This window comes from Chironomus tepperi, unplaced genomic scaffold, assembly GCF_022539635.2.
Source record: "Chironomus tepperi strain 1889 unplaced genomic scaffold, CSIRO-AGI_Ctep_v1 contig_346, whole genome shotgun sequence".
Classification (NCBI taxonomy): Eukaryota; Metazoa; Arthropoda; class Insecta; order Diptera; family Chironomidae; genus Chironomus; species Chironomus tepperi.
In genome coordinates, this window is record NW_027226468.1 from 337,400 (window position 1) to 362,407 (window position 25,008).

Below are 25,008 nucleotides of genomic sequence, written 5' to 3' on the forward strand. Positions count from 1 at the left end.
TTCTATAGCTTTTATTTTGACAATAACCACTTTTCATCAAATTTTGTGATAAAAATAAGATCCAGAACATCCAGTAATAAGACAAACAGGATCCACAAAAAGATCTAGAGCATCGAAAACATCCTGAACAATATTTAAAGCATCCAGCATAATATCCAGAACATCCAGATTCAAAAGTCCGTTATTCAATAGAAATTCAAAAAAATCCCAGTTTCAACAGCGTGGCAGATGAAAAATATTTTAAACGCTTATTACGAGACTTTCTTAATAATCGAAAGCTATTGAATCATTCACATCAATAAATCCTTTAAATCTATTAATTAATTGCTTACAAAATTAACATTTGAACCAAACTGATAAAAATACGTTAACAAAAAATTTGAATTTTTGATCTACAAGAAAAAGAGATCTACCAAAAAAAATTAGTTCTACATTTAGTTCCCGGCTTTTTTGCACAATATTTAATTAAATCGTTTTTAAAAGGGAATTATCAAAATGAACGACGCAATAAAGCAAGCAATCTTTGACGAATTAAATATAATCCTTAAGGAACCTGGCCAAAAGAACGAGGAGCGCTTGAATCACCTTAAATTTACTGAAAGTATGTTGACCATGTGAACTTGTGAAAAATTATTTTTCAATTTTCTTTGTTTATTTTAAGACTATGGAATTTATTTGACTGAAATCATACTGGATGAAAATCTTGATCCTGGATTACGACAATTAGCATCAGTGCTATTGAAAAAATATGTCGATGATCATTGGAGTCCAGGTAAAATCATCAAAATTGATTATTTACTTAATCAATTAACACATTTAATTTAGATCCAGACAATGATGATCAGACACAACTTGTGGCAAGTGATAATGTGAAACAAGCAATCAAAGCTATTCTTCCAAAAGGATTATATTGTACTAATTCGAAACTTCGTAATACCGTCGCCTACACAATTAGTGCTATTGCAAGTGTTGATGACTGGATTGAATTATTCGACATAATTGTAGCATGTCTCGCTGGAAACGAAGATTCTGTTCATGGAGCAATGCAAGTTCTTGTGGAATTTACATACGAATTAGAGGAACGAGTCAAGACAGTTGGTCCAATAATCTTATCCGAAATCTATCGAATTTATGACTCGGAAGCACAATTTACACTCAAAACAAGGACATCCGCTGTCGAGATTTTAAATTCCATTCTGAAATGCGCTAACATGCATATCGATCCAAAGGAACAAAACACAATTTTCACTCCAATTCTACCAGCTTTCTTAGAAAAACTTATGGGTGGATTATTAAGTCCAAACAGCAACAGCAGTAACTTCCAACTTAAAACAGAAAGCTTAAAAATATTCACTTACATGATATCCGAAATGCCAAAATACATTCAGCCTTACATGCAGAACTTATTGCCATCAATTTGGTCACTTCTTACACAAATGGCTGACATTTACATCAAGTCAATCGTTAATGAAAGTGAAGCTGATGCTTTTGGCGGCGATGAGGACGAAAAAAATAATTTCATTAAAATGATCCTACAAGTTTTTGAGTTGATTCACTCGATTGTTGAAAATAAGAAGTTTAAAGGAACAATCAAGAATGTTATCAATGATCTTGTCTATGTCCTGATTCTTTACATGCAAATAACTGAGGAACAAATTTTGTTATGGTCAGAAGATGTTGAACAGTTCATTGAAGATGAAGATAATTCAGGTGTTGATTATTCCATCCGATCATCCGGAAAGGATATCCTTATGAGGCTTGGTGAGGAATTTGAGAAAGATTTTGCAGCTGCACTGACTGATGCCATTAGAAAGCACTTGACTGTATCGGATGTAGAACGAAATAGTGGAAGACCTTCCTGGTGGAAGCCTCATGAAGCAGCAATGCTTGCTTTTGGAAATACAGAATTTAAGGAACTGATTCTTGCATGTTTAGAGCAATTTAATTTGATGGAATATTTGAATTACTTGAAAGGATTAATGGGCTGCTATGATTCACCATTTTTACTTGGCCGGTGCTTATTCACAATATCGAAGTTTATAGCCACAGAACCTGGAATAATTCATTTACATGATGCAGTCAACACCACACTTGCTTGCTTTGAAAATGATAAGCCACTGACACTCAAAGTTTATGCTGTTCGTGCAACTTATGAGTTTTGTACTAATTTGAAGGAAACAAGTCCGGAACGAAAGGAATTTATTGTCAGCAAATTAGGCAACTTCCTGGACGGAGTTTTACAGATAATTCCAATATCCCAAAGCACATTGATGGGATTGAGTCTGGAAGCTTTAAGCGAATTGCTGGCATTTGATTCCAATTTTACAGCATCAACAGCTCCACGTGTCATTCCATTGATTCAAGCTTTATTCCTGAAATATCACGATGATCGCTTTATACTTGAACATGTCTTGGATATCCTCAAAATATGGTCACAAAATCCATACTGCTTAATTCCTTTACAGGAAAAAGTTGTGCCAACATTAATTAAAATTTTAGATCTACAAGGAGAGCAAGTAAATGCACCGATGCAGGATATAGCTTTGGACGTACTGGAAACTATTGTTAAATATTCAAAAGCACCTTTAAGTGCTCAATTAATTGAGCAAGCTTTTCCAGCAGCTGTTAATGCCATTTTACGATCAGAAGATCATTCAGTATTGCAATCAGGCGGCGAGTGCCTTAGAGCATTCCTATATGTTGCTGCAGAGCAAGTTTGTACGTTCCAAGGCGGAAAAGGATTATCCTCAATTCTTGATGTACTGACGGTCTTGCTTAATCCAACATCAACTGAATCGTCAGCAACTTTTGTTGGACGACTAGTCATTACGCTCATCACAAAAGCCGGAAACTTTTTAGGAGAGAAAATTGATTTACTTTTGAAGGCAGCATTAAGCAAAATGCAACTTGTTGAAAGTTTGCATGTCATCATGTCCTTAATTATGATTTTTGCACACTTGTTCCTTATTCAAATCGATGCTGTCATGAACTTTTTAAGTTCAATTCCAGGTAAGAAAATCAGTTATCTTTTTAACGGTCATTTTGAATTCAAAAAATTGTGTAAAATTTTTGAATTTTCAAAATCCGTTGAATATTTAAATTTCTAATAACCGTTAAAAATTTAATCCAATTATTTAGGACCTTCCGGAGAACCAGCTATGAACTTTGTATTTTCAAACTGGCTAACTCGTCAACACTTATTCTATGGAACTTATGAGAGAAAAGTCAGTGTCATGGCATTATGCAAAATATTCGAGTACGGAATTAATACACAAGATCAACGTCTAGTTAATGTAATGATAAAAGATGTTGTGGAAGTTCCATCAGTTACTAACAAAATCCGTACGAGATCACAAGCAGTAAATACTCAACAAATCATCACAGTTCCTATTATGGTCAAAATCTTTAAATTATTAATTAATGAACTTACAAATTTGCGAGAAGTTAAGCATGCATTAAATAACACGACACAAAGTGACGATGACGACGATAGCGATACTGAAAATAATTATTTGGAAGATGGAACTGGCAAGAACTTGAATGCATTTATGTTGTTTGATGATGGTGAGCTTTAAATTTTATTATTTAATTAATTTAAATTAACATCAATTTGACTTCCAGAAGAGACAACAGAAGATGATCAGTTGCTGCAAGATTTGATGCTCGATCCAATATTTCAAGAAGACACCGAAGTCTCACTTTCAAACTTCCTTACGAACTTTAGTCGAAATGATATTTTCACTGCTTTTGTTGAGCAACTGACCGGACCCGAGCAAAAGCTTCTCCAGAACTTGAACCTGTGTAACTAAATTAATTTATCGATGTTACTTCCTTAGCCGAAAAGGAATTAAAAGTGTCGGATAAAAAATATTATCTTTGTTATTTTGAAAAAGTTATTAAATAAATCAATATCTGTTTTATATTACTGTGAATTTTGTTCCTTACTGCCTATAATTACTTTACAGACTATATCTCCGCGGATGCTAATCGTCCGCGACCGCAATAAATCTATAGAAACGAAATATCATATCAACGATTTCTAAAAATTCAAATCGTCGACCGATAAATTGCGTCGAGTAAATCGGTCTTGTTCCGAAAACTCGATTAAATGTTTATTCGTGTACGAGACGTCAAAGTGTGAGGTTCTTCATTTCTGTTTGCATATTTTAGTGTGTTTTTTGACAAACAAATTTTCATCATGTACCGTAAGCCAGAAGCTGCAAAAATACAGGAATTGAGAGATATTGCTCATCGCTTACGTATCCACTCAATAACATCAACTCAAGCATCGAAATCAGGGTATGTACTGTCTTATCATTATTGGAACCGGTTTTTTGATTTAATTCTGACAACTATCTTGTAAGTGATGAATACTGATTATGTTGCGTATGTCAATGACTTTTTAATGCATAAAAAGCATAAGACATAAATAAACTTACTGGATCTTTCACTGAAAAATTGATGATCAAGTTGAAATCAGATAGGAAGACAATATTTTTTGCAATAATTTATAAAACAATGAAATTGATAAGAAGTAGACATGGTTTAGTTACGTATATATAATGGAATTAAATATTAATGAACAATTTACATTTTAAACTAACCTTAAATAATGCAAATTCGATGGCACTCATTTTCGTCACCGCATTGTATTGCATTAAGTATTTGTTTACCTCAATTATTTATTTGCCATACCTATACTTATGTCCATATTATCTCTAAGTGGATATTTTCTTATGATTCTCATGTTTCTGAAGCATAAAAATCGCAATTTTATGCTGATCATACATAACGGTGCATTTTACCGTCAATTCTCTGTAATTAACATCCAGTTACTATCTTAAACAAATAGTTAATGACGACTAGATCATTCGAGTGCTTTTTTTTGGGGAAAAGTTTCTCATCTTACGATAATGACTTCACATGTTATTATTAATAAAAGTTATTAACCACTTATCGCCGACAATGTTGCGGCTTGTAGATTATGAATGCAACAAACTAAGCATAGACTTGACCTTTCGTGACCTTCATACTGAACCTTTCGAATTGACGTTTTACATGACCTTGAGTGGATTTATAGTGTGTGCTACATACAAACATTTAAGAACGGAATCTTATTAGATTTAAGCACATTATCTCCATTCTTTGTCCTTGTAGCTTTTAGCTTTCGTCATTTACAAGTTACTTTTTAAATTTATTTGTTGAGTAAGGAGAATTGATCATTAATATATTATTATTTTACAGACATCCCACGTCATGTGCTTCAATTGCAGAAGTACTTTCCGTATTGTTTTTCAATACGATGCGTTACAAGTTGTCAGCTCCACGTGATGCATCAGCTGATAGATTTGTATTGTCAAAGGGACACGCAGCACCAATTTTATATGCAGCATGGGCTGAAGCCGGTCTCTTCCCAGTTAGCGATTTGCAAAACTTACGTAAAATCGATTCCGATTTGGAGGGACATCCAACACCAAGATTGAACTTTATTGATGTTGGAACTGGCTCTTTGGGACAGGGATTATCAATTGGTGCCGGTATGGCTTATGTCGGAAAGAACTACGACAAGGCAAGCTATAGAACTTATGTTGTTGTTGGCGATGGAGAATCTGCCGAAGGTTCCATTTGGGAATCTTTACACTTTGCTGGACATTACAAATTGGACAATTTGTGTGTCATCTTTGATGTCAATCGTTTGGGACAATCAGAACCAACAAGTTTACAGCACTCAATGGAAGTCTATCGCAAGCGTTTAGATGCTTTCGGCTTTAATGCAATTGTTGTTGATGGACATGATATTGAGGAATTATGTCGTGCATTCTTTGAAGCTGAACAGACAAAAGGACGTCCAACAGCCATTATTGCTAAGACATTCAAAGGCAAATTCTTCCCAAATATTGAAGATCTCGAAAATTGGCATGGAAAGCCTCTTGGTGACAATGGAACTGAAGTCATTGAATATTTGAGCAGTTTGATTAAGAATAAAGGATCATTGAATCTTTCAGCATCATCTCCATTAGATTCAGCACCAGAAGTTTCACTCTCAAATATCACATTATCATCTGCACCAGGATATAAATTAGGTGAACAAGTTGCTACACGTTTGGCTTATGGAACCGCTTTGGCAAAAATTGCAGCTACAAATGATCGTGTTATTGCCCTTGACGGTGATACAAAGAACTCAACATTCTCTGAAAAATTAAAGAAAGTCTATCCAGAACGATACATTGAATGCTTTATTGCTGAACAGAATCTCGTTGGTGTTGCTATTGGAGCTGCTTGCCGTGATCGTACAGTCGCTTTTGTGTCAACCTTTCGCAACATTCTTTACACGTGCTTTCGATCAAATCAGAATGGGCGCCATCAGTCAAACAAATGTTAACTTCTGTGGATCACATTGTGGTGTAAGCATTGGTGAAGACGGTCCAAGTCAAATGGGTCTTGAAGATATTGCCTTATTCAGATCAATTCCTGGATCAACAGTTTTCTATCCAAGTGATGCCGTCAGTACCGAACGTGCTGTTGAAATTGCCGCAAATACTAAGGGAGTTTGTTACATCCGTACTTCAAGACCAAACACAGAAGTTATTTACGCTAATGACGAGAAATTCGTTATTGGAAAGGCAAAGGTCGTTAAGCACTCAGCAAATGATCAACTTTTGATTATTGGTTCATGTGTTACTTTATATGAAGGATTAAAGGCAGCAAAGGAATTGGAAGGACTTGGAATCCATGCTCGTGTCTTAGATCCATTCACTGTTAAGCCTTTAGATCGTGATGGAATCATTGCCAATGCTAAGGAATGCGGCGGCAGAATTGTTGTTGCTGAAGATCATTATCGTGAAGGTGGTTTAGGAGAGGCTGTTATGTCAGCTGTTGCTGATCAAAGAAATATTGTTGTCAAGCACTTGTTTGTTCCAGAAGTTCCACGTTCAGGTCCACCAACTGTTTTGATTGACATGTTTGGAATCAGTTCACGTCATATCGTTGCTGCTGCACAAGATATCATGAAATTATAAATTCATTTCCATTTTTTTTACGATTTTACAAAAAAAAGGCATTTTTTTAATTGGACATTCCCAAAATAATTGTTTCATTCCCTGAAATTTTTAAGCTATACATTATTAATCTGGCAATCAAAAAAAATGATAAGAAAATAAAAGTCACAAAGCTTTCACTGTAATAGAAAATGCACATCTTTTAATTCAATTAAATAGTTTCAGTCATTATACCAATCTAAAAATAACAAGGAAAAGGACATCACTAAAAGAAAGAATAGTACGTAAACCCTCAAGCCGGCATTTCTTTGAATAGCTTCTCTAATTTGCTCGTTTGCCTCACGAACATTCTCTGTAGCACCAACAACTGTATTTGAAATTCTATCTATATCCGTAGCTTGACTTACAACCTGCAATAAATGTATGCATTAATAATCATGTCAAGTAAGATTTAAATCCTTTGGATTAAAAATAAATCCAGGATTAATCTTTCATTAATTTACCTTTTCAGTAAAGAGTTCCTGCAATTTCGCAATATCATGTACGTGTCGCTCAATTTGTTGCACTTCCTCGGTAAGACCTTTAAACTCACTTATGAGTTGCTTATTCTCTATCTCCAACATTTGAAGATCTTCAGCACTGAGACCAAATGTTTCGTCATTTTGTTGCTGATTACTAGTATTTGCATCATCCTCAATTGACTGGATACTTGTTGTCATTTCAGATTCGATTGCCTTTCTTGGAGATGATTCAGGTTTTCTCTTGACTGCTTTGACTTCCTCTTCGTCATCTTTTGGTATAAGTGGCTCGTCTTCTTTATCACTTAACATGTCTTCTTTATATTCCACTTTACTCATATCCAGCTCATCACGTCGTCTCTCAGAATCTAGCTTTAGAAATTTATAAGTTTCAAGATCCCGTCGTATCCTATAATTCTTCTGATCATTAAATATGCAGTACACAGCTTTTAAGTAATTTGCTAGCAGCTCAAAGACAGCTTCAACATGCTGTTTCTGCTGTTTAGTCATCTGTTTTGCACCATAATCCAGCTTAAGCTCACAGATAAATTGCGTACATATTGTAATTATTTTTTCAGCTTCTCGGTCAATCAAATCTCGTTCTTCATTTGTCATCTAAAATACATTACTGGATTATATAGGAATACTTTTATGATATTAAGTCAAGATTACCAACCTGAGCAGATCGCTTCAAGTGACACGCAAATTGTATATAAGCAGCTCGATTCTCCACTAAGAAATTCTTTAATTGTGTTATTTGAAATTTAATTTCTTTTGTCTTTTTACTAAGATCATCTTTTTGAGTAGTTTTCAATATCCTATTTTTATCTGGAACTGGCAGTGACTTGTTTTGAAGCTTCACCGTCTTGATACAAGCCTTAAAAAGCGGTGTTATATCCATTAATTAAAGTATTTTTTAAAATTTATGAAAGCACAAAAAAATGACAACAAGACGAATTTTTTCAAATTTTTGACGACCGTTACACATTTTGAAATTTTTATAAAAATACGTTGGCGCAAGAGCATGAATTTTTTATGTTGCTATTCTTCCTTGATATCAAAACAGCACTTAGCGAAACGTTTTATTGTATTGGAGTGTGACTTTTGCACAATCACGATTGTTATGCTTAAGGACTTCCGGTTTTGCACACCATTTCAGGTATCATTTTACATTATAAAAATGATAGTAAGGATGATTATGCATAATGTCATCAAAAAACACCCAAATATTTATTGTGTGAACATATCCTTGTTAACAGTCGATTGACAACCTTCAAACTATGTAGATTAAAATTTTACTTTGATGCCATTTAGTGGAAAATTGTGAAAATTATGGCAAAGTTTATAGCCACAATAAAAGCTATTTTTACAAGGATAATCTTTGGTGCACATGGTGCAATTGCAATATGGCAAGTGACACAGTACAAGAAAAATCCAATTTATTGGACTCTTAGTACACCAATTGGATTGTTGGCACTGGAAGGAATTTTCACTTTGGCAATTAAAAAGAATCAGGAATGGAGATGGTAAGTTGTGGCTATGGACAGTGAGAATTTGGGGATTTAAGCATTTGATGTTTGTGGGTGCTGTGTGTCATTCATAAATGACGTCTAACAGCTAAAAAAATAGATCCAGGAGCACTTTAAGCAGCATAAAAATACCAAATTTTTCCAATCATATCGATTAGTTCTGGATGAACTTGAAGGCTCATTTAAAGTCAAGAATATTCTAAAGCTTTAAATAAACATTTTCAGTCGAACGGAAGTAGCAAGTAAAACATAAAATCATCGAATCCTCAAAAATTGTGCATCATCATTCACACATTTCATTTGATATCAACAGACATGCTTTAACATATTTTATATCCAATTCCATACAGGTTCTGTCCTTCAGTTTTCTTATACTTGAGCTCTGTAGTTCCAGCAATATGGCTACTAGAATTGGATAAAGTTGAGAAAAGGCACAAGATTCAGGAAGATACAGCAGCGGCATTTAGTCTTGCAGCAGCGGCTGCCGACCTCAAGGAACTTGATAAATTATTGGGAGTCAATATAAAGCTTCCCGAACTTAATGTGGATGCAGAGACATGGGTCATGTTAATTGAGCAATTTTTGATGCTTATTTTGATAATTGGCAGATGGTTACTTCCGAAAGGAGATTTAACACGTGATCAATTGAGTCAGCTGTTGCTTGTGTATATCGGTAAGCTATAAAGTATCAATTAAAGGATGTAATTTTCATTTGGATTGAAATTTCAGGTACAGCAGCAGATATCATTGAATTTTTCGACTCATTTAAGGATAATAAAATTGCTGACGAGCAAATTTTGGTATTTTTGACACTTTCAATTTGGTCATGGTCTTTACTTCAATTTACTATAGTCCTCACAGCGACAAGAGCACGTGTAAGTATGCTTTCTCCAAAGATTTTACTCCAACTGACAAATTAAATTTGAATTTTATGCAACAAAATGGTTACTAAATTCAAATTGTCAAAAAAACGTTAACCATCAAACACATATTTTTATAGAAACCACGAGGTGCATCAAGTCATGATGCTGTGGATGAAGAGTCGAATACCTGTTGCTCTGATTGTTGCTGTTCAATTGATATTTGGGGAATAGCATTGAATATAATTTTGCAAGATGCGCCTTTCCTTACTTTTCGACTTTTGATCATCATCCATTACAAGATAATCAGCTATATGAATGTCTTCTTTACGTGTATGTATCGACTTTTCTATGCTATACAATCCTAATAATGTTGATCATTCTAGGCAAAAATACATTGGTGATTCTACTGCAACTGTATCGCCTGTATGTAGTCTTTAGTGAGACAAAGAAGAGTGTGGCAATGAAAAAGAAAATAAAGTATCAAAATGAAAGATACACAAAGTCATCAAAAGGAAGTAAGAGCAAGAGACGTAATTCTGATGAGATTTATACAATTGCAAATGAAAAATCCAGTAAATCAAAGAAAAGGTTTGTTTGACATCCAGAAAAGCTTTATTGGAACTAATTTCAATTAATTTTATAGGAAGTATGATGATAGCGACGACAGTGACGATAAACGGAAAGACAAGAAGAAGTAAATTGGTTTTTTAATAGTCCTACCCAACAAGCTAATCTAAAACCTTTATCTCATTTTGTTCATTCACAGAAGTAAACGAAAGGATACAGGATATGGAACAGCTGGATCTTCATATGAAGACAAAAAGAGGAAAGGCGACAAAAAAGACAAGAGAAAATCTCGAAAGGATGACGAAGACAGTGAGAAACCCAAGAAACGAAGAAGTCGAGAAAGTTCAAAGGAAGAAGAGGAAACAAGGTACGGTTTAATATGTTTAGGGCTAACAAAGATGGGAATTGATCGGTAAAGGTCCATTAGTAACCAAAAGTGATCTTAAAGTTGGTTTTCAGCAAGTAAATCGGAAGTTTTTTGTTACTGGATCTTTTGGTTATTTTGATTTTTCCCCATGAAATAACCAGCAAAAAGTTAGGTCTGTGCAGTAATCAATATTATCACCTCTTTACAGATCAAAACGTCATTCAAAGAAGGACAAAATTGTGGAAGAAACTGAGTCAGAAAGTGACTCAGCAAGTGAACGTTCCCAAAAGAAGAAGTCAAAGAAAAAGCGATCCTCATCATCAAGTTCCAGTTCTTCAGACTAACATGGACATTTTTAAATGGCAACAAGTATTTGTATCTGTTTGCCTCAAACGTGACTTTATTGTGCTCTTAAAATTTTCTTTGAATTATGCAGCATCACATCCATGGTACTTGACATCTTTTCAACTGTGAGTAAATTGTGATGTGTGCGTAAAATTGGACATAAAAACAATATTTTGATTGCATGGACATTCCAGTGACTTAAATGCCTGCAAAAATTTGTGTGTAAAACTTTTTGGAACTAATTAAGCCATGATTATGGCTATTTTGGGGTATCAACCCTTTTTGAATCAATAAATCAATAACTTTTAACATAATTCAGCATTTTAGTAACGATCAGCTTCTGGTCGATTATCAATTTCCCTAACTTGTATACGATTTTCCTTCCTATTTTCATCCTTTTCGACATCATCATCTTCGTCATCACCAGGTGCCCTTCTCATGATGCATGCAAGTCTCAATATAAAGTAATAGAATATTTCCACAATTGACAGCACAGAAACTCCAACAAACCTAAAGTAATGAACATGATTAATGCTTTATGAATGCCATTAAGCACAGCTCATCCTTACAATCCCAAAAGTCCACCACAGTTAGCCAAAAAGTCCACAGTTCCATACAACTGGAATCGTTTCAATGGTACAAACTCACTGTCCTTAAAGAATACCTTTAGTGATGCAATTGTCATGTAGTCGACGAGATGAACTGAAAAATATGAAGTTATGGATGAACAGTAAGTCAAGAATTAAGGAAAGCTTTCAAAAAAGCTTTGGCTAGAGCTTTCATTCTTATAAGATTAAGAATGGAAGTAGCTCCACATCCAGCATTACTTACTCTTATAATTCGTCTTGACCAGTTCCAGTTCGTATTTCAACGATTCACATTGAGACAGGCATTGACACTTCATTAAAGCTTGATATCGGTTCTTGTTGCTCTTTCCATCCAAAGTAATTTCGCCATTAAACAGCTCATTCTCAGCATTTTCAAAGCATTCATTTTGTTCAGCTGTGCATATTGGGGTCTGCTTGTCGCGAATCACTGAGAACTTGACGCATCCGCAAACTTTAGCTGTGTAGTTCTGAAAGAGAATTATGGCTTGTAAGTTTGATACTTGATCTAAATTGGAAATTTGAGTTGATGAAAGCAACAATGGAACTCACCGATAGACATTCCTGTTCACAGTTGTACTTTGTGTATTGCTTAAAATATCTCAAAGTTTTTTCACCGTCAAAAAAGCAATTCCTTCTTTCCAACGTGTAGTCCCTTAAATCCTCTTCAGTGATTGTCATCTTTGGCTTGATCAACAGCTCAGTAAGCTCACCAAATTGTAGCTGAAAGCGATTAGTCGATGATAGCAGTTCATTAGTTCCATGAATGAAGTAGCGAAATCCTTCATATCTTGAGCACCACCAATCCTTGCTTCGATTGTCTGATCGCATAGCTACACTAAGTCCACTGTCTTGATCAGATAATTTTGCACTCCAAGGGAATTCCTTGTCAAATTCAAGAGTACTTTTTGGTGGTAAATGGAATGCATTGACTTCCTTCTTGTAGAGTTTGATGTCTCGGGTGTAGAAGAAGTCTGATGATACTCTGTAAAGGAATTGGATTTTATTGGAATCAATCTGAACTTTTACAAGCATTTAAATCTTACTGATCAGTATTAAGCAGGTCTGTGTCGTTGATAACATTGAATGTAAAGCAATATCCATAAGGAGTAAGTCTAAGTGCAAATGGAGCTGCATACAGCTTCATCCAAACAGCTGATTGACTTAAAAACCAATCTTCGTTGACCAAAGTTCTCATTACTTCCACTAAATTGTTAGTTTGAGTGCTGAACTTAGTTTTCTTCAAAAAGTCAGGCTTACAGACGAATGCAATAGCTTGAAGTCGTGCCTTACTGGATGTTTTTCAAATAAAATTAAATTAGGAACTGATTTTAAGGATATAAATTAGTAAGTTACTCAAGTTCATTAAGCTTGCTAAAATCAAAATCCCTTCCAGCATCATAAATTGGTCGAAAACTAAAATCAGTATCTTTAAATGCTGTTTGCGTTTCAGAGCAGACTAAAAATGACATAAAAGTTAAAGATAATTATTGCATGATCAAATTGCATGCTACTTACTTGTTACAGCTGGAAATGGAATCTAATAAAAATTAAATTAATTTATCAATTTTAGAAAATCTTCAAAGCTCGCTAAGTTCATTAATAATTACCTCCGAAATTGCACTTGGCCTTTCAGCAAGAGATACGGTAATTGGATTAGTCTGGAGCTTTTCGAACATTTCAGATATCAGCAAAGCACATCTATAATGGAAATTGAGATTTTAAGGTCATATTCATATGGATTTATATTAGTGATTTTGAGGTTATTGACAGTAAGTCTATGGCTATCTTATGAGGGATTGAGCCCCAGTATCAAAGATCCAGTTAATGACACCATTTGTGGACGATGACAAGGACTAATGACTAGCTAAGGCAATGTTGTCCAAACTGTGTTGCGCCACGACACAACATAGTGTTGAACTACAACGAAACCACACACGACATGTGGTTCATGACATTAACAAAAAACCAATGTGGCGCGACACAGAGTTTAGACAACATGGTCTATTGATTAAGGAATTTGCAAGTGTTTGCAAGCATATTACCCAATTGTAGATATGATGAATGCAATCATCCAGAAGATTCTCTCGATCCACGGACGATCAGTAGATCCAATATACTTAAATCCATGAATAGTAGTGTCCTGACAATAATCCAGAAGGTATTGATAGACTGCCGGCCAATTTATCTTCTGCTTTTTTGGAGCCACTTTTTCTACTTCCTTCTCATTCATTGTTGAATCCTTGATAACTTGCTTGTTCCTGGTTGTTGATTTTTCAGGTTTTTAGTTGGCCCGTTACGTCTCCAAATTAGAACTGAGCAATTTTCACACAAATCAGGTATTATATTAGATCATATTCGCGTTCCTATTATCAGTGATCGACATTATTGACATGACAACTTTAAGCAGCATGGCAAAAATTTAGCAAGTTTAAATTCATGAATATTTAATTTTTGTGTCTAATGTTATTTGCATTGATGTTTTTGGATATTAATTTTAAGGTTAAGCTATCTGATTTATAGATGTAATCCCTAAAAGATCATTCAGCATGACTTTTCATGTCCAACAAATCCACAGTCCATTAACCACCCAAAAATGGCACAGTCAGCAAGTGAAACTTTCAAGTATCTAATTTTAGACATTGCTGAAATTGAAACATTTATTCAGCTGTGTGAAAAAGGAAGACTTCCGATAGAATTGCTGCTTGACAAGATCGATGAAAAAATTGAGAAATTAATCGAAATAAAATTCAAAATGGCTAGAGGAAGTGACATAAAGGAAGATGAGGAGAAGGAAGTTCAACATTTATTCAAAAGACTAGTTCAGATTAAGGATGCTAATCCAGAAAGTAAGCTATAGATTGAATTTTTATAGCAATTACTGATTTGATCATTTTATAGAAGTTTATATCCCGTTCTTACACTAACTAAATGTCCTGACTTAGTCGTTACAGCACAACAGTCACTTGCGCATCTTGAACTGAAGATTTGCAGAGATTTGACTGAATTGGATGAGATTCTTGGGAAGCAAAGTAGCACAATGATAATGAATAAACTTTCTGAAAGTAAATAAATTAATTTTGTCAAAAAATCGTTAAATTTGAAAACCACGTGGCTTTAAATTATTTTTTGAATTTAATGCTGTATTTACTAAATAAAAGGCTTGATATTTAGCATAATCTGCTTATAAAAAGTCTAATTTATACCTATTAGCTTCTTAATATCCATTAAATTCTGAATTTACTGCAATAAATTTTCCTGACTTACTGAACGGATGCCATTTAGTAATTCATAGTTCGTTCAGTTCAGTTCAAAACCTAAAAAAACTTAACATTTAAAATTAAGTAAAATTATCATTAATTCTAGTTTATAATGAGTCAAAAAGCCAGTAATACATATAAATATCTTTTCCTGGATATTACTGAGATAAAATCATTCATTAAGCTTACCGAATCTGGCAGAATTCCTGTAGAATTGGTTAAGGAAAGAATTGATGAAAAGATCCAGAAAGTTATTGACATCCAATTTAAGATGGCTAGAGGACATGACACAAAACGAACTGAGGAAAAGGAAATACAAAGACTATTTAGAAAGCTCGTTCAAATCAAAGATAAATCTAATGTTCTTCCACAATGTGAGCATCAATAAATGTAAAAGATTATTTAAATTTTAATTAATTTCGTATTTCCAGCTTTTATGCTTGACTATGTTAAAGATATTCATCCTTATTTCACTAGAAATCAGAAATTATAAAACCAAAAATGTAAAATTTTCAATTCTTTTTTAACGTATTTTTAATTTTCAAATTTTATATTTATTTTGTCATTTTTCAAGTTTGTCTATTTGTTCATAAAAATATTCATTCAATTCATGTAGAGTAAAAACTAATAAATAATTCAATATTGCGAAAATCGAACATATTCATACTGCTTTAAATATATTTAAACACATACATTTTCGAATCAGACAGCATTAAATTCGAAACAGTCGTAGGAGAAAATCAGGAACAACTTATTCTATAAAGTGAAAAAATAAAATTAAAATCAAGTTTTCATTGGTTAAATTAATTAATTAAATACAACAATCATGTCATTCACATCGCCGATGCCATCTCAGGAATTTTTATGGGACATCTTCCAAAAGTAAGTTAATTTTAGCCTATTTTTTTTGAAATACAGTGATGAGTCATAGAAATTCATAGAATATCTTAAAAACACCACAAATATTGTAAACATCAAGTGATTCCTATCGATCCAATGACGTCGATTGTATGACTAGTCCCGATTCTTAGTATCAATACCTGTTAATAATTTCATAATATGTTTACAGAGTTGACAGAGATCGTTCAGGATTTATCTCAGCTGATGAGCTACAAATGGCATTATCAAACGGAACATGGTATGATATGATTAATTTATTGACAATACATGACTAATTATTGATAATTATATTGATTTACAGGCAGCCATTCAACAAAGAAACAATTCGACTAATGATTGGAATGTTTGACAAACAGAATTCAGGAACAGTGTCATTTCAAGATTTTGGAGCTTTATGGAAATATGTAACGGACTGGCAGAATTGTTTCCGTAGCTTTGATACAGACAACTCAGGAACAATCGATAAAAATGAATTAAAAACTGCCCTTACATCATTTGGATACCGTTTGAGTGACTGGCTCGTAGATATGCTTATAAGAAAATATGATAGATATGGACGTGGAACTGTATTATTTGATGACTTTATTCAATGCTGCATCACATTATATACATTAACAAATGCTTTCCGTGCATACGATACAAATCAATCTGGTGTCATTACCATTCACTATGAACAATTCTTGAGCATGGTTTTCTCTTTAAAATCATAAACAAATACACTACAATGCTATTTTTACACATTATCCGTACAGGCTAGAAGTGCCACAAAAAAAAAAAATAAATATTTTATACTGTTATCTTCTTTAGAATTTCACCATACCTAATAATTTATTTTTAAATACAATGAAAAAATAAGATACAAAGATTATTGGGGGGATTTTTAGCCATCATCAAATTAATGAGATAAGGCATGACCTGGCGAGTTTTCTAATCCTTAAAAAAATATATTAAAATTGCGAAAAAAATTGAGCCTTTATTGAAGACATTGAAGTTTATTTTTGTTAACAATGTGCAAATTGCTGAATATATATTTGAGGTTGGATATATAAATGATGTCAATGATTTTTGGGAGGAACTCATTTAATGCCTGTTTATGTCCATAAAATTAAATAACCGTTAAATTTTAAAAACATCACTAACACAATTAAAAAAGTGTAACAGTGTTAGTAATTTTTGAAAATTTAACGGTTATTTTCACACATACAACGAACCCATGAGACCCCCATGAATTCACAGACGTCAAAAACGAAACGACCTCAATTGAAGAAAAAACTTCACTAATGTAATTATTTTTAATATTAACTATGAAGCATGTTACTAGTAATATAATAAATCTTTTAACTGTTTCTCACATATTTTGAATGCATTTTCAATTTCGATTGTATTAACATTGAGTTTCGTAAGACATATTGAGTCATCGATTGTCTGGCCTGTTGAATCAAGTTCATAGAAAGTGACAATGTTATGCCATTCATTTGTGACGACTTTGGCTAGTTTCAGCATTTCCGTCACAATTCCACGTATTCTCTTTGATCCATTACCCAAAAGTGCTTTCGAGTGGAAGCTCTGAACAAATTTATCATGTAATATTATCAAGTCTGTTATTTTTTTAGTTTTGGCAACATTCTCCTCAAATTGGATGCTTAGACTTTGTAGAGAGACCATTATGTTATTGTGTATCATTGTTATAGCTTGCTGCATACTAAATCTGGTTAATGATAATCGCTTAATCACTAAATCGAGCATTGTAAATTTGGCATAAGGTAGTCGGTGCTTATAAAAGTCAGGAAATCGAAGACAGTTTAGTATTCGTAGTGCCCATTTGATTTTTAGTAGGAACCGAAATACTGAAAATTGATAGAAATAATACATTAGTAAATATTTAGATAAGAATCACAAGCACATGTTGTACAGCTTGAACTTTGGTCTTATTGTGGACTGGCTTGATTATTATTTCTATGACGAAATATCAAAATCAATGCTTGGACTTAAAATAAATCCTAGGATTAAAATTAAATCTCAGGATTAAAAAAAATTCCTGAATAGTATCATAAGCCTTACAAAATCGCAGTGCTAGTTCTGATAACAGAGTATTTATGACCAAAAATATACCTTCATTATACTTGTTGATGTACGATGACGTAAATATATTATCAAAATGATTGTTGTTGACATTCAGATAAATTGTGAGTTCATCAATTGCCTCAAGTGTCGTCTGATGACCCAAAATCTTATTGACATGAACAGTAAATAATGTTGTATATCTTGAGATTGTTTCATTGAATAGTACAGTAAGAAGATACGAATTTGCCCATTTTTCACCTCTTTCCATTTGTGGAAATAAAGTCATGTTGAATAGATTGATCAATTCATTTGATTCGAGGAAGTAGACCTTTCTGACTTCCTGCAAATAATGCTCAACTTGAAATTCATTGAAATAAATATCCATGACAAATCGTTCGGCAATTCCGATTTTCTTTGCCAACAATTTCCTTATAATTCGTTCTAAGCTTCCTTCAAGTGGCATAAATAAAGAGTCTGTAGCATTATTCAGCATTCTATACATTTCTATTGGCGATGCTTCAACTTTATCATCCTTTATTGCGAGACTTTCGAAAGTGGAATTGAAGATTAGGTACATAATGTCATCATTTTCAGCTAACATTTCACTGCCAATATCCGATATAAGCTTCTCATTATTTGACATTTCCGTCACATTTATCACTGGATCTGGTTCCTTAATATCTTCCTTATTTGATGCCAATTTTTGTATCTCTTCGATAATTAATTCCATAAATTCATCATAAAGTGACTTAAAAGTGACACCAATTTGCTTAATTTCATGGATTCTGTCAAGCTTGCTGATCACTTCTAATGTGAAGCTTGCTTCGACAGCATAACAGCTTAATGTGGACACAATCAGATCTTCTGTTATCTTACTTGATACTTTATCGTTAATATAAAATGCTTTTTCCTTACATTTGGCAATTAATCGTGGCTGAATGAGCTCATAATCATCAACATATGCCTTTTCGACTAGGAACTCAAGTTTAGAGTCATGCAGCCTTGCTTCTGTCCACCAAATATCGAATATTTGTAAATATGTCTTCAAGCATATCAGTAAAAATGTTAAGGATAGATTTTTCTGCTCTTTACTGGAACTACGATGGACATGCTGATGAAGATTCGCAATTAAATATAAGGCATGAATATGTGATGGATATTTGTCATCATTCAGGATGCATGATTCATGAATATTCCATAGCATATTCAACATCTTTGAATGTGGCTGCATTTTGTCATGTAATGTGATTATTGTGTAGATTTCCTCATCTTCCTTTAATACTTCTTCTTCCTTAACAAAAAATTCAGTTATTTCATCCAAAAACTTCTCAATTAATCCATAATAATTCTCTAATGTATGATTCAGTGCTGGATTTTTTAATGCATTTCTAATGCTCATTTTTAGACGGTTCATAATATTCATTGACTTAACTAGTTCTTCTAAAAATATGTGTAGAGATTCAATGGTTGTACTAGGCAAGCATACATTCTGCCTGAGACTTATTTCTTCTTTCTCAATTTTGAAGAATTTACAGTTCACTGGATTTAAGAACATCCATAAAGTCTCTCTTAGTAGACAGTATTCTGACAGTAATGATACAGGAGGTGGCTTAATGAATCCTAATGATTTTCTGGTCAAGTGACGCTGCCAGTCTGTATAAAAATTGGCTGCTTTATGACTACTTGACACTCCGGTATCTGTCATTTCCTCAATATTCCACCATGAATTTTGGACATTATCTTTGAGCCATTTTAGAGTATTGTTGAGTTTCACTTTCTCGTATACTGATGGTTTTTGTGGCGGTTGTAATCTTGTAGACTTGATATGAGATTTCTTAGTTTCAATTTCAGATTCATCTGCCGATTTCTGTCGGTCTTCATCTTCTGATTCTGTCCATTCACTCAAATCTGAATCTGTATCATTTTTGGACAACAGGAAGTTGTCTTGAAGTAAGGAATCGATGAAATGTTTTCTGGCTGTTAAAATATTCTCTTCATGCTCATTCATTTGTGGTTTTATGAATATCGGTAGTCCTTTTCGTTTCTTATCCTTTAACTTATTTATTGGATCGTATGCTAAGGTAATCAGGAAGTTCATGATTGAATACATAACTTCCCGTTGATAATGATTAATTGATATTTCATGTGACAATGACTGCTCAAACAGCTTTCGTATGATTTTTTCCTCATCATGGAAATGATTAAGCTTAAACTTTTGGCATATTCCTTCGATGTCACGCTTGACTTCATGTGAATTGAGTGACAGATATCTGTGATGCTTGAATTGCGACCAAGAATAGTCGACACAAATTTTGTAATTTTCATTATTCGGCTAAAAGAAGAAATATTTTGTAAAATTAATTAGCTAGAGTCGTAGATTATTTACTTAACTTACCTTGAAACCTGTCAAATTATTTATCAGCTTGGGAATAAGCTTCTGAATAATTAAATTACTTTGATCCATTTTTCAAAAGTGAATTTCAATGTTTACATCTTGTTTAGCGTATTTTTGCGTAACATTAATCCCCCCAAAATATATTCAAACCGTGATTATTACAGAGATATTTCAAAGCTTACTATAATTAAACGGTCGTAAATTGATATAATATTAGTTAAATTAATTAAATTAGTCCTGAATAACAGTTAGAAATTAAGGAAATCAAAAAGTAAATAAATAATTGACGATGTATTTAACGAAGAACAGTTCAGTAGTTCAACTCAGTTCATTTCAGTTCAGTTCAAAACATTCAGTTTAAGTTTTTTCAAAACCGTTAAAAAATCAATCAACAGAAGAGCGGTTTGAATCTTGGGGTTGCGGATATAAAAACAATTTGTCACTTCTCTCTTCTATTTTCTGTAGGATTTTTTCCATTCTCTCAAAGTTAGTAGATAATTCAAATTTTTATTAGTGAAAAAGTAGTTTAGAAAATGTTGCAAGCAGAAATTAATATGAAAAAATCAGAGGATATAGAGAATCCTTTATCGGTGGAGGAAATAGAGCCGAGATTATATTTAGGAAACGTCACAGCAGCAACAAATGTTGTGTTTCTGAAAAATCAAAACATCACTCATATTCTCACTATTGATTCTTTCCCACTGCCTGCATTTGTTGCCTCGAGCATTAACAGTAAGATGTCACATATTTTAAATGATTAATGACCTAGAAAAATAATGATTTATTATTTACAGTAGTGACAAAATATATACAGATAGCTGACATGAACAGAGAAGACATCCTTCAGTATTTCCCATCCTGTATAGAGTTCATTGAGAACGCATTAAAGGATCCAAAAAATAAAGTCCTAGTACATTGCTTCTACGGCGTTTCAAGAAGTGCCACAATCGTGATTGCTTATCTTATGAAAAAATATTCATTAAGTTATCAGAGAGCCTTCGAAAGGTAAGTCAAGAAATCAATAAAATGATCTATTTTTATTTACTTCTCATAAATCATGTATGTTTGTAGAGCGAAATCAAAAAGATGTCTCGTTCAACCAAATCATGGCTTTGCTCAACAATGTAAGCTGTTCCATAAAATGAATTATTCAATTGATCCATGCTGTAAGAATTATAAGATATTTAGATTAAAACTGGCAGCAGAACAAGTTAAATTTGCAAAGATACTTCCGATGAATTTTATGGATCTTCTTAAGCCGGATCCAGCGATTATAAGAGAAAATCCAGAACCATTTGTTTATAGATGTAGAAAATGTAGACGTATTGTAGCAGCTAAATCAAATCTTATCCTACATAAAGTACCAAAAAGAAACGAAAATTTCGATTCGCCGATATCAAGACGAAGAGAATCAGAACAAAAGTATTTAAATCATTTAGCAGGTGAGACATCGGATCAAGATGCCATTATTGACATAACGGATAAAATTCTGTCAACATCATTGAGTGATAAATCCCTATCAGAAGGCAAAGAGGAACAGCCAAAGACCCAAAAGGAAGAAGATGTCGAGATCTGTAATAAATTTTATTTTATAGAGCCATTATTATGGATGAAGGATGTTATTAACAATGTTGAGGGTAAATTATATTGTCCGACATGCAAAACAAAAATAGGCAATTTCAATTGGATAATGGCCAGTAAATGTCTTTGTGGTACTCAAGTATTTCCAAGCTTCTATTTAGTACCATCAAAAATTGATTTCTCGAATGTCGTACAGAACATTCTACAAGTAACGATTTGAAAGGATTTGTGAGGCTCATGAGTATTGGACATAAATCACATGATTATCTTATATACATACACAGACACATACCATAACTCAACATACATCTCTTAAATTCATAGTATTTGCACCATTTTGCGCAAATTATCGTTACAGGAATGAATGAATTGGATATTTACATGAACTAAAAAAATGCTGCACAGTCATGACTCTCTTACTTGATTAAACATTATCTGTGTTTATCCACAGATCCTTTACGACGTGACGACAATTCTCACAATCGTTTATAGTTTTAAGGCAAGAAAACATTTTTATTGTTGCTCATAACGCTTGATGTGATGACTAAATAATAAAAAAAAAGGATGCTAATAATCGTTCTTCCATGTTTCTTCTTACATACATTCATAGTGTCTCGTTCTATAAGAATTTTTCTGCATTTTGCAATTCGCTTAATCTCAATCTTATACCTTATACTTAACATAATTCAATAAAAAATAAATATAAAATCTAGTTCACAATTTCCAAAAATTTTAATAAAATATTTGTCAAAGGCATAAATAAATTTCCAGTTATTTTATACCAAAAAACCGAATTATGCTGTCTTTGAATTCTTATTAATTATTAGGATTAAAATCCATCGGATTAAAAATTAAATCCTCAGATTAAAAATAAATTCAGCTCAAATTTGAATTTCTTAAAACCGTTAAAATTTTTAAATATTATTTATTTCCTTAAAATATCTTCTGGTCAGTAATTCGCCTTTTGAAAAGACTTCCAGACTTTATTCACAACTCATCATCAAAATATGCTGATCTACGTGACTTTCAAATTTAATTTTATTGCAAGAATTTTAGGATATTTTGAGTAGATGTAAGACTTGAAAAGTACGTGCTAAATATCATGAATTATTAAAGTGTGTTTAACATTGAGGCATAACTGGATGAAACGCAGTTTTAGCCTCTGCAAATTTATTTCTTGTGAGGTATGAGCCAAGTGTTTCAGCAACATGATGAGGCTGATCTTCATGAACTGCATGTCCAGTTCTAGCTAAAACTTGAAGCTGAAATCGTCCCTGCATCTGTCCTATTTGTAAGGTTTTATCAAGATTATCGATACCAGCGAGAATGAGCAATTTAGGAATTGATGTATTTAAAAATTTATTGCTGAGATCTTCAAACCATCCTTTCCAATATTTTTCTGTTCGTGACAAATCAATTCGCCATGAATATTTTTTAGGATTGATTGAAGGAAGTGGTGCTTGAAATTTAATTCCTTTTTCTTCTTCTTCTTCCTCGTTTTCAGGAATCGACAATGGATTCAGATTTGTTGGTGTCAAATCTGCAGCTTCTGTAAGTGGCAATTCTGATGCAGCTAATTTATTTGTCTCATTGTTAACAATTTGACCAGGCATTGACACCTTCGCTGACTCTATATTTCTTATCTGTCCACTTCTTACACACCATTCGATTGCATTCTGAATACTTTTGAAATTTGTTGGTCGTGAACGTAAGAAGCTCTGCATACTTTGGAGACTTTCAAGTGCAGTTCCTAAAAATAATGATAAGTTAGTTCCATATATGAAGCATATATTTAATGACTATACCTTCAACGACATCTATGACGATGATTCCAACGAGATAAGGTAAAAGATTCAAATCTGCAATATGAACAGCAATTGCTCCACCCATACTATGTCCCATAATCAATACATTTCTTGGTGCCTTATCTTCATACAATTTATTAATAACTGAAGCAATATCATTAGCCATTGTCGGTGCTGACAAATCATCATCATCGTCAGTTTTTGTATCACCATGTCCACGAAAATCTATTGCCAGACATTGGATGTGAATTAAAGATGTGATTTCTGTCGTGAAAACAGCCCATGAAAGTGCACTGAAGCCACCGCCATGAAGAAGCACTAGAATTGGTGAATCCTCAGTTTCTGCGGGCTAAAATTAAAAATAACTTTTTTAGGTCGAATAAAAATTAACATAAAATTAAATATTTGGAGCATTTTCCGCAAGTCAATTGACTTGTTGAGAACTCTAAAGACATACAGAATGACCTAAAGTTTTTCTATGCCTGAAAATTCTCACGCAACACAAGAAAATACGCTAATAAGGAAGTTGCGAATTAGACTTATTTGATTAATCAATTACCTTACTCCTATACACTCTGAAACTGCCGCAATCAACAGCAACATCAACATAATCATGAAAATAATCTAAGACATAAAATATTTTTTAGAAAGTCATTGCAAAATTTATTATTTTTTCACATACCACTCCAAATTGACGGACTATAATCCTTTTGACGTCCTGGATGATTCTTTGCCGGCCTTGGAATCATCGGTGGCAGTTTAGATTTTAATAAATTCTTCTGTAAGTTACTCATTTTAATTAATGAAAATTCACTCGAATGGTCTTATGTTTTTGTTTTCTTCGTCTTTTCAATGGATGATAACTTTTATGAAATATTGAAAATTGTTGATCAATTATTAATCTTATTAATTAAAGTTCTTGTATAGAGGATCTTGTTAAACAGGTTGAATGATAAATTAACTTTTATAAGAGCTTAATTACTCATCACAGTAAACATTGCAAAATCATTTGTTCAATTTTCCAAAAAGTTATCATCCCTTTGGTGTTTTTCTTAAATTTTAAATTTTTCCAAAAACGGTCAAAAAAGGAAATTGTTACCTTGATCCTTGTTGATTTATGTGTGATGTAAGTCAAAATCCAATATATTTTTAAGTTTCATTTGGATTCATTTTCAAAAATCAATGGTTGCTTAGTAAAATTAAAGTTTTTG

At 33.1% G+C, this 25,008-nt stretch overlaps 9 protein-coding genes and 1 long non-coding RNA gene across 11 annotated transcripts; 5 read left to right on the forward strand and 5 right to left on the reverse strand.

Moving 5' to 3' along the window:
• The first annotated feature begins 438 nt into the window (after positions 1 to 438).
• On the forward strand, positions 439 to 3,932 carry Ipo9 (Importin 9). The gene is made up of 5 exons (XM_070644816.1): positions 439 to 601; positions 662 to 772; positions 826 to 3,009; positions 3,139 to 3,564; positions 3,622 to 3,932. Exons 1-5 carry the CDS (start codon positions 496 to 498, stop codon positions 3,807 to 3,809), a joined length of 3,015 nt encoding a protein of 1,004 aa, XP_070500917.1. The 5' UTR covers positions 439 to 495; the 3' UTR covers positions 3,810 to 3,932.
• Positions 3,933 to 4,094: 162 nt separating this feature from the next.
• Positions 4,095 to 7,190, forward strand: LOC139093877 (transketolase-like protein 2). The gene is given in 3 exon segments (XM_070644725.1): positions 4,095 to 4,299; positions 5,245 to 6,313; positions 6,315 to 7,190. Coding segments are annotated over 3 exon segments (1,875 nt in total). The 5' UTR covers positions 4,095 to 4,198; the 3' UTR covers positions 7,020 to 7,190.
• Positions 7,173 to 8,481, reverse strand: Syx18 (syntaxin 18). The gene is made up of 3 exons (XM_070644728.1): positions 8,193 to 8,481; positions 7,502 to 8,131; positions 7,173 to 7,408 (listed from the first exon to the last, which is right to left on the reverse strand). The coding sequence occupies exons 1-3, from the start codon at positions 8,415 to 8,417 to the stop codon at positions 7,220 to 7,222; spliced, it is 1,044 nt and encodes a 347-aa protein (XP_070500829.1). The 5' UTR covers positions 8,418 to 8,481; the 3' UTR covers positions 7,173 to 7,219.
• Positions 8,482 to 8,793: 312 nt separating this feature from the next.
• LOC139093878 (transmembrane protein 26) lies at positions 8,794 to 11,479 on the forward strand. Its single transcript, XM_070644726.1, has 7 exons — positions 8,794 to 9,042; positions 9,396 to 9,718; positions 9,775 to 9,920; positions 10,046 to 10,238; positions 10,292 to 10,385; positions 10,675 to 10,842; positions 11,051 to 11,479. Exons 1-7 carry the CDS (start codon positions 8,849 to 8,851, stop codon positions 11,184 to 11,186), a joined length of 1,254 nt encoding a protein of 417 aa, XP_070500827.1. The 5' UTR covers positions 8,794 to 8,848; the 3' UTR covers positions 11,187 to 11,479.
• Positions 11,480 to 11,645: 166 nt separating this feature from the next.
• On the reverse strand, positions 11,646 to 12,176 carry LOC139093865 (uncharacterized). The gene is made up of 3 exons (XR_011544738.1): positions 12,019 to 12,176; positions 11,757 to 11,889; positions 11,646 to 11,697 (listed from the first exon to the last, which is right to left on the reverse strand). It is a non-coding gene; the product is annotated as an uncharacterized lncRNA (long non-coding RNA).
• A 97-nt stretch (positions 12,177 to 12,273) lies between these two features.
• On the reverse strand, positions 12,274 to 14,025 carry LOC139093899 (pickpocket protein 28-like). The gene is made up of 7 exons (XM_070644753.1): positions 13,838 to 14,025; positions 13,403 to 13,493; positions 13,311 to 13,332; positions 13,149 to 13,251; positions 12,839 to 13,084; positions 12,345 to 12,777; positions 12,274 to 12,300 (listed from the first exon to the last, which is right to left on the reverse strand). Exons 1-7 carry the CDS (start codon positions 14,023 to 14,025, stop codon positions 12,274 to 12,276), a joined length of 1,110 nt encoding a protein of 369 aa, XP_070500854.1.
• A 1,728-nt stretch (positions 14,026 to 15,753) lies between these two features.
• Alg-2 (Apoptosis-linked gene-2) lies at positions 15,754 to 17,307 on the forward strand. Its single transcript, XM_070644807.1, has 3 exons — positions 15,754 to 15,934; positions 16,122 to 16,190; positions 16,254 to 17,307. The coding sequence occupies exons 1-3, from the start codon at positions 15,879 to 15,881 to the stop codon at positions 16,660 to 16,662; spliced, it is 534 nt and encodes a 177-aa protein (XP_070500908.1). The 5' UTR covers positions 15,754 to 15,878; the 3' UTR covers positions 16,663 to 17,307.
• LOC139093944 (gamma-tubulin complex component 5-like) lies at positions 16,506 to 20,519 on the reverse strand. Its single transcript, XM_070644806.1, has 3 exons — positions 20,412 to 20,519; positions 18,065 to 20,348; positions 16,506 to 17,799 (listed from the first exon to the last, which is right to left on the reverse strand). Exons 1-3 carry the CDS (start codon positions 20,478 to 20,480, stop codon positions 17,270 to 17,272), a joined length of 2,883 nt encoding a protein of 960 aa, XP_070500907.1. The 5' UTR covers positions 20,481 to 20,519; the 3' UTR covers positions 16,506 to 17,269.
• A 350-nt stretch (positions 20,520 to 20,869) lies between these two features.
• MKP-4 (MAPK Phosphatase 4) lies at positions 20,870 to 22,571 on the forward strand. The gene is made up of 3 exons (XM_070644722.1): positions 20,870 to 21,143; positions 21,206 to 21,416; positions 21,483 to 22,571. Exons 1-3 carry the CDS (start codon positions 20,945 to 20,947, stop codon positions 22,210 to 22,212), a joined length of 1,140 nt encoding a protein of 379 aa, XP_070500823.1. The 5' UTR covers positions 20,870 to 20,944; the 3' UTR covers positions 22,213 to 22,571.
• Positions 22,572 to 22,878: 307 nt separating this feature from the next.
• On the reverse strand, positions 22,879 to 24,993 carry LOC139093872 (protein phosphatase methylesterase 1). Of its 2 annotated transcripts, XM_070644721.1 has the most exons (5): positions 24,897 to 24,993; positions 24,480 to 24,576; positions 24,357 to 24,421; positions 23,798 to 24,146; positions 22,879 to 23,742 (listed from the first exon to the last, which is right to left on the reverse strand). In XM_070644721.1, the coding sequence occupies exons 2-5, from the start codon at positions 24,544 to 24,546 to the stop codon at positions 23,114 to 23,116; spliced, it is 1,110 nt and encodes a 369-aa protein (XP_070500822.1). In that variant the 5' UTR covers positions 24,547 to 24,576; positions 24,897 to 24,993; the 3' UTR covers positions 22,879 to 23,113. The 2 variants fall into 2 exon arrangements, with proteins under 2 accessions (XP_070500822.1, XP_070500821.1); XM_070644720.1 differs by lacking the exon at positions 24,897 to 24,993 and having other exon boundaries at positions 24,480 to 24,665.
• Positions 24,994 to 25,008: the final 15 nt, after the last annotated feature.

What these genes read in the sequence shown, in the direction of transcription:
- Ipo9 (XM_070644816.1), top strand. Translation starts at nt 496, where the DNA reads ATGAACGACGCAATAAAGCAAGCAATCTTTGACGAATTAAATATAATC. An exon ending in TCACCTTAAATTTACTGAAA is followed by an intron (nt 602 to 661) that starts GTATGTTGACCA and finishes GTTTATTTTAAG; the next exon opens with ACTATGGAATTTATTTGACT. An exon ending in CTTTTTAAGTTCAATTCCAG is followed by an intron (nt 3,010 to 3,138) that starts GTAAGAAAATCA and finishes CCAATTATTTAG; the next exon opens with GACCTTCCGGAGAACCAGCT.
- Syx18 (XM_070644728.1), bottom strand. Translation starts at nt 8,417, where the DNA reads ATGGATATAACACCGCTTTTTAAGGCTTGTATCAAGACGGTGAAGCTT. An exon ending in ACTTGAAGCGATCTGCTCAG is followed by an intron (nt 8,132 to 8,192) that starts GTTGGTAATCTT and finishes AATGTATTTTAG; the next exon opens with ATGACAAATGAAGAACGAGA. An exon ending in AGGAACTCTTTACTGAAAAG is followed by an intron (nt 7,409 to 7,501) that starts GTAAATTAATGA and finishes CATTTATTGCAG; the next exon opens with GTTGTAAGTCAAGCTACGGA.
- LOC139093878 (XM_070644726.1), top strand. Translation starts at nt 8,849, where the DNA reads ATGGCAAAGTTTATAGCCACAATAAAAGCTATTTTTACAAGGATAATC. An exon ending in TATGAATGTCTTCTTTACGT is followed by an intron (nt 10,239 to 10,291) that starts GTATGTATCGAC and finishes TGATCATTCTAG; the next exon opens with GCAAAAATACATTGGTGATT. An exon ending in AAGGAAGAAGAGGAAACAAG is followed by an intron (nt 10,843 to 11,050) that starts GTACGGTTTAAT and finishes ACCTCTTTACAG; the next exon opens with ATCAAAACGTCATTCAAAGA.
- LOC139093899 (XM_070644753.1), bottom strand. Translation starts at nt 14,025, where the DNA reads ATGAATGAGAAGGAAGTAGAAAAAGTGGCTCCAAAAAAGCAGAAGATA. An exon ending in AGCAAGCTTAATGAACTTGA is followed by an intron (nt 13,085 to 13,148) that starts GTAACTTACTAA and finishes AAAAACATCCAG; the next exon opens with TAAGGCACGACTTCAAGCTA. An exon ending in GTGAACAGGAATGTCTATCG is followed by an intron (nt 12,301 to 12,344) that starts GTGAGTTCCATT and finishes TTTCCAATTTAG; the next exon opens with ATCAAGTATCAAACTTACAA.
- Alg-2 (XM_070644807.1), top strand. Translation starts at nt 15,879, where the DNA reads ATGTCATTCACATCGCCGATGCCATCTCAGGAATTTTTATGGGACATC. An exon ending in TTATGGGACATCTTCCAAAA is followed by an intron (nt 15,935 to 16,121) that starts GTAAGTTAATTT and finishes ATATGTTTACAG; the next exon opens with AGTTGACAGAGATCGTTCAG. An exon ending in GCATTATCAAACGGAACATG is followed by an intron (nt 16,191 to 16,253) that starts GTATGATATGAT and finishes ATTGATTTACAG; the next exon opens with GCAGCCATTCAACAAAGAAA.
- LOC139093944 (XM_070644806.1), bottom strand. Translation starts at nt 20,480, where the DNA reads ATGGATCAAAGTAATTTAATTATTCAGAAGCTTATTCCCAAGCTGATA. An exon ending in ATAATTTGACAGGTTTCAAG is followed by an intron (nt 20,349 to 20,411) that starts GTAAGTTAAGTA and finishes TTCTTCTTTTAG; the next exon opens with CCGAATAATGAAAATTACAA. An exon ending in CATCAACAAGTATAATGAAG is followed by an intron (nt 17,800 to 18,064) that starts GTATATTTTTGG and finishes ATCAATTTTCAG; the next exon opens with TATTTCGGTTCCTACTAAAA.
- MKP-4 (XM_070644722.1), top strand. Translation starts at nt 20,945, where the DNA reads ATGTTGCAAGCAGAAATTAATATGAAAAAATCAGAGGATATAGAGAAT. An exon ending in TGTTGCCTCGAGCATTAACA is followed by an intron (nt 21,144 to 21,205) that starts GTAAGATGTCAC and finishes TATTATTTACAG; the next exon opens with TAGTGACAAAATATATACAG. An exon ending in TATCAGAGAGCCTTCGAAAG is followed by an intron (nt 21,417 to 21,482) that starts GTAAGTCAAGAA and finishes GTATGTTTGTAG; the next exon opens with AGCGAAATCAAAAAGATGTC.
- LOC139093872 (XM_070644720.1), bottom strand. Translation starts at nt 24,591, where the DNA reads ATGAGTAACTTACAGAAGAATTTATTAAAATCTAAACTGCCACCGATG. An exon ending in TAGTCCGTCAATTTGGAGTG is followed by an intron (nt 24,422 to 24,479) that starts GTATGTGAAAAA and finishes TTTATGTCTTAG; the next exon opens with ATTATTTTCATGATTATGTT. An exon ending in TCAGAGTGTATAGGAGTAAG is followed by an intron (nt 24,147 to 24,356) that starts GTAATTGATTAA and finishes TTTTAATTTTAG; the next exon opens with CCCGCAGAAACTGAGGATTC.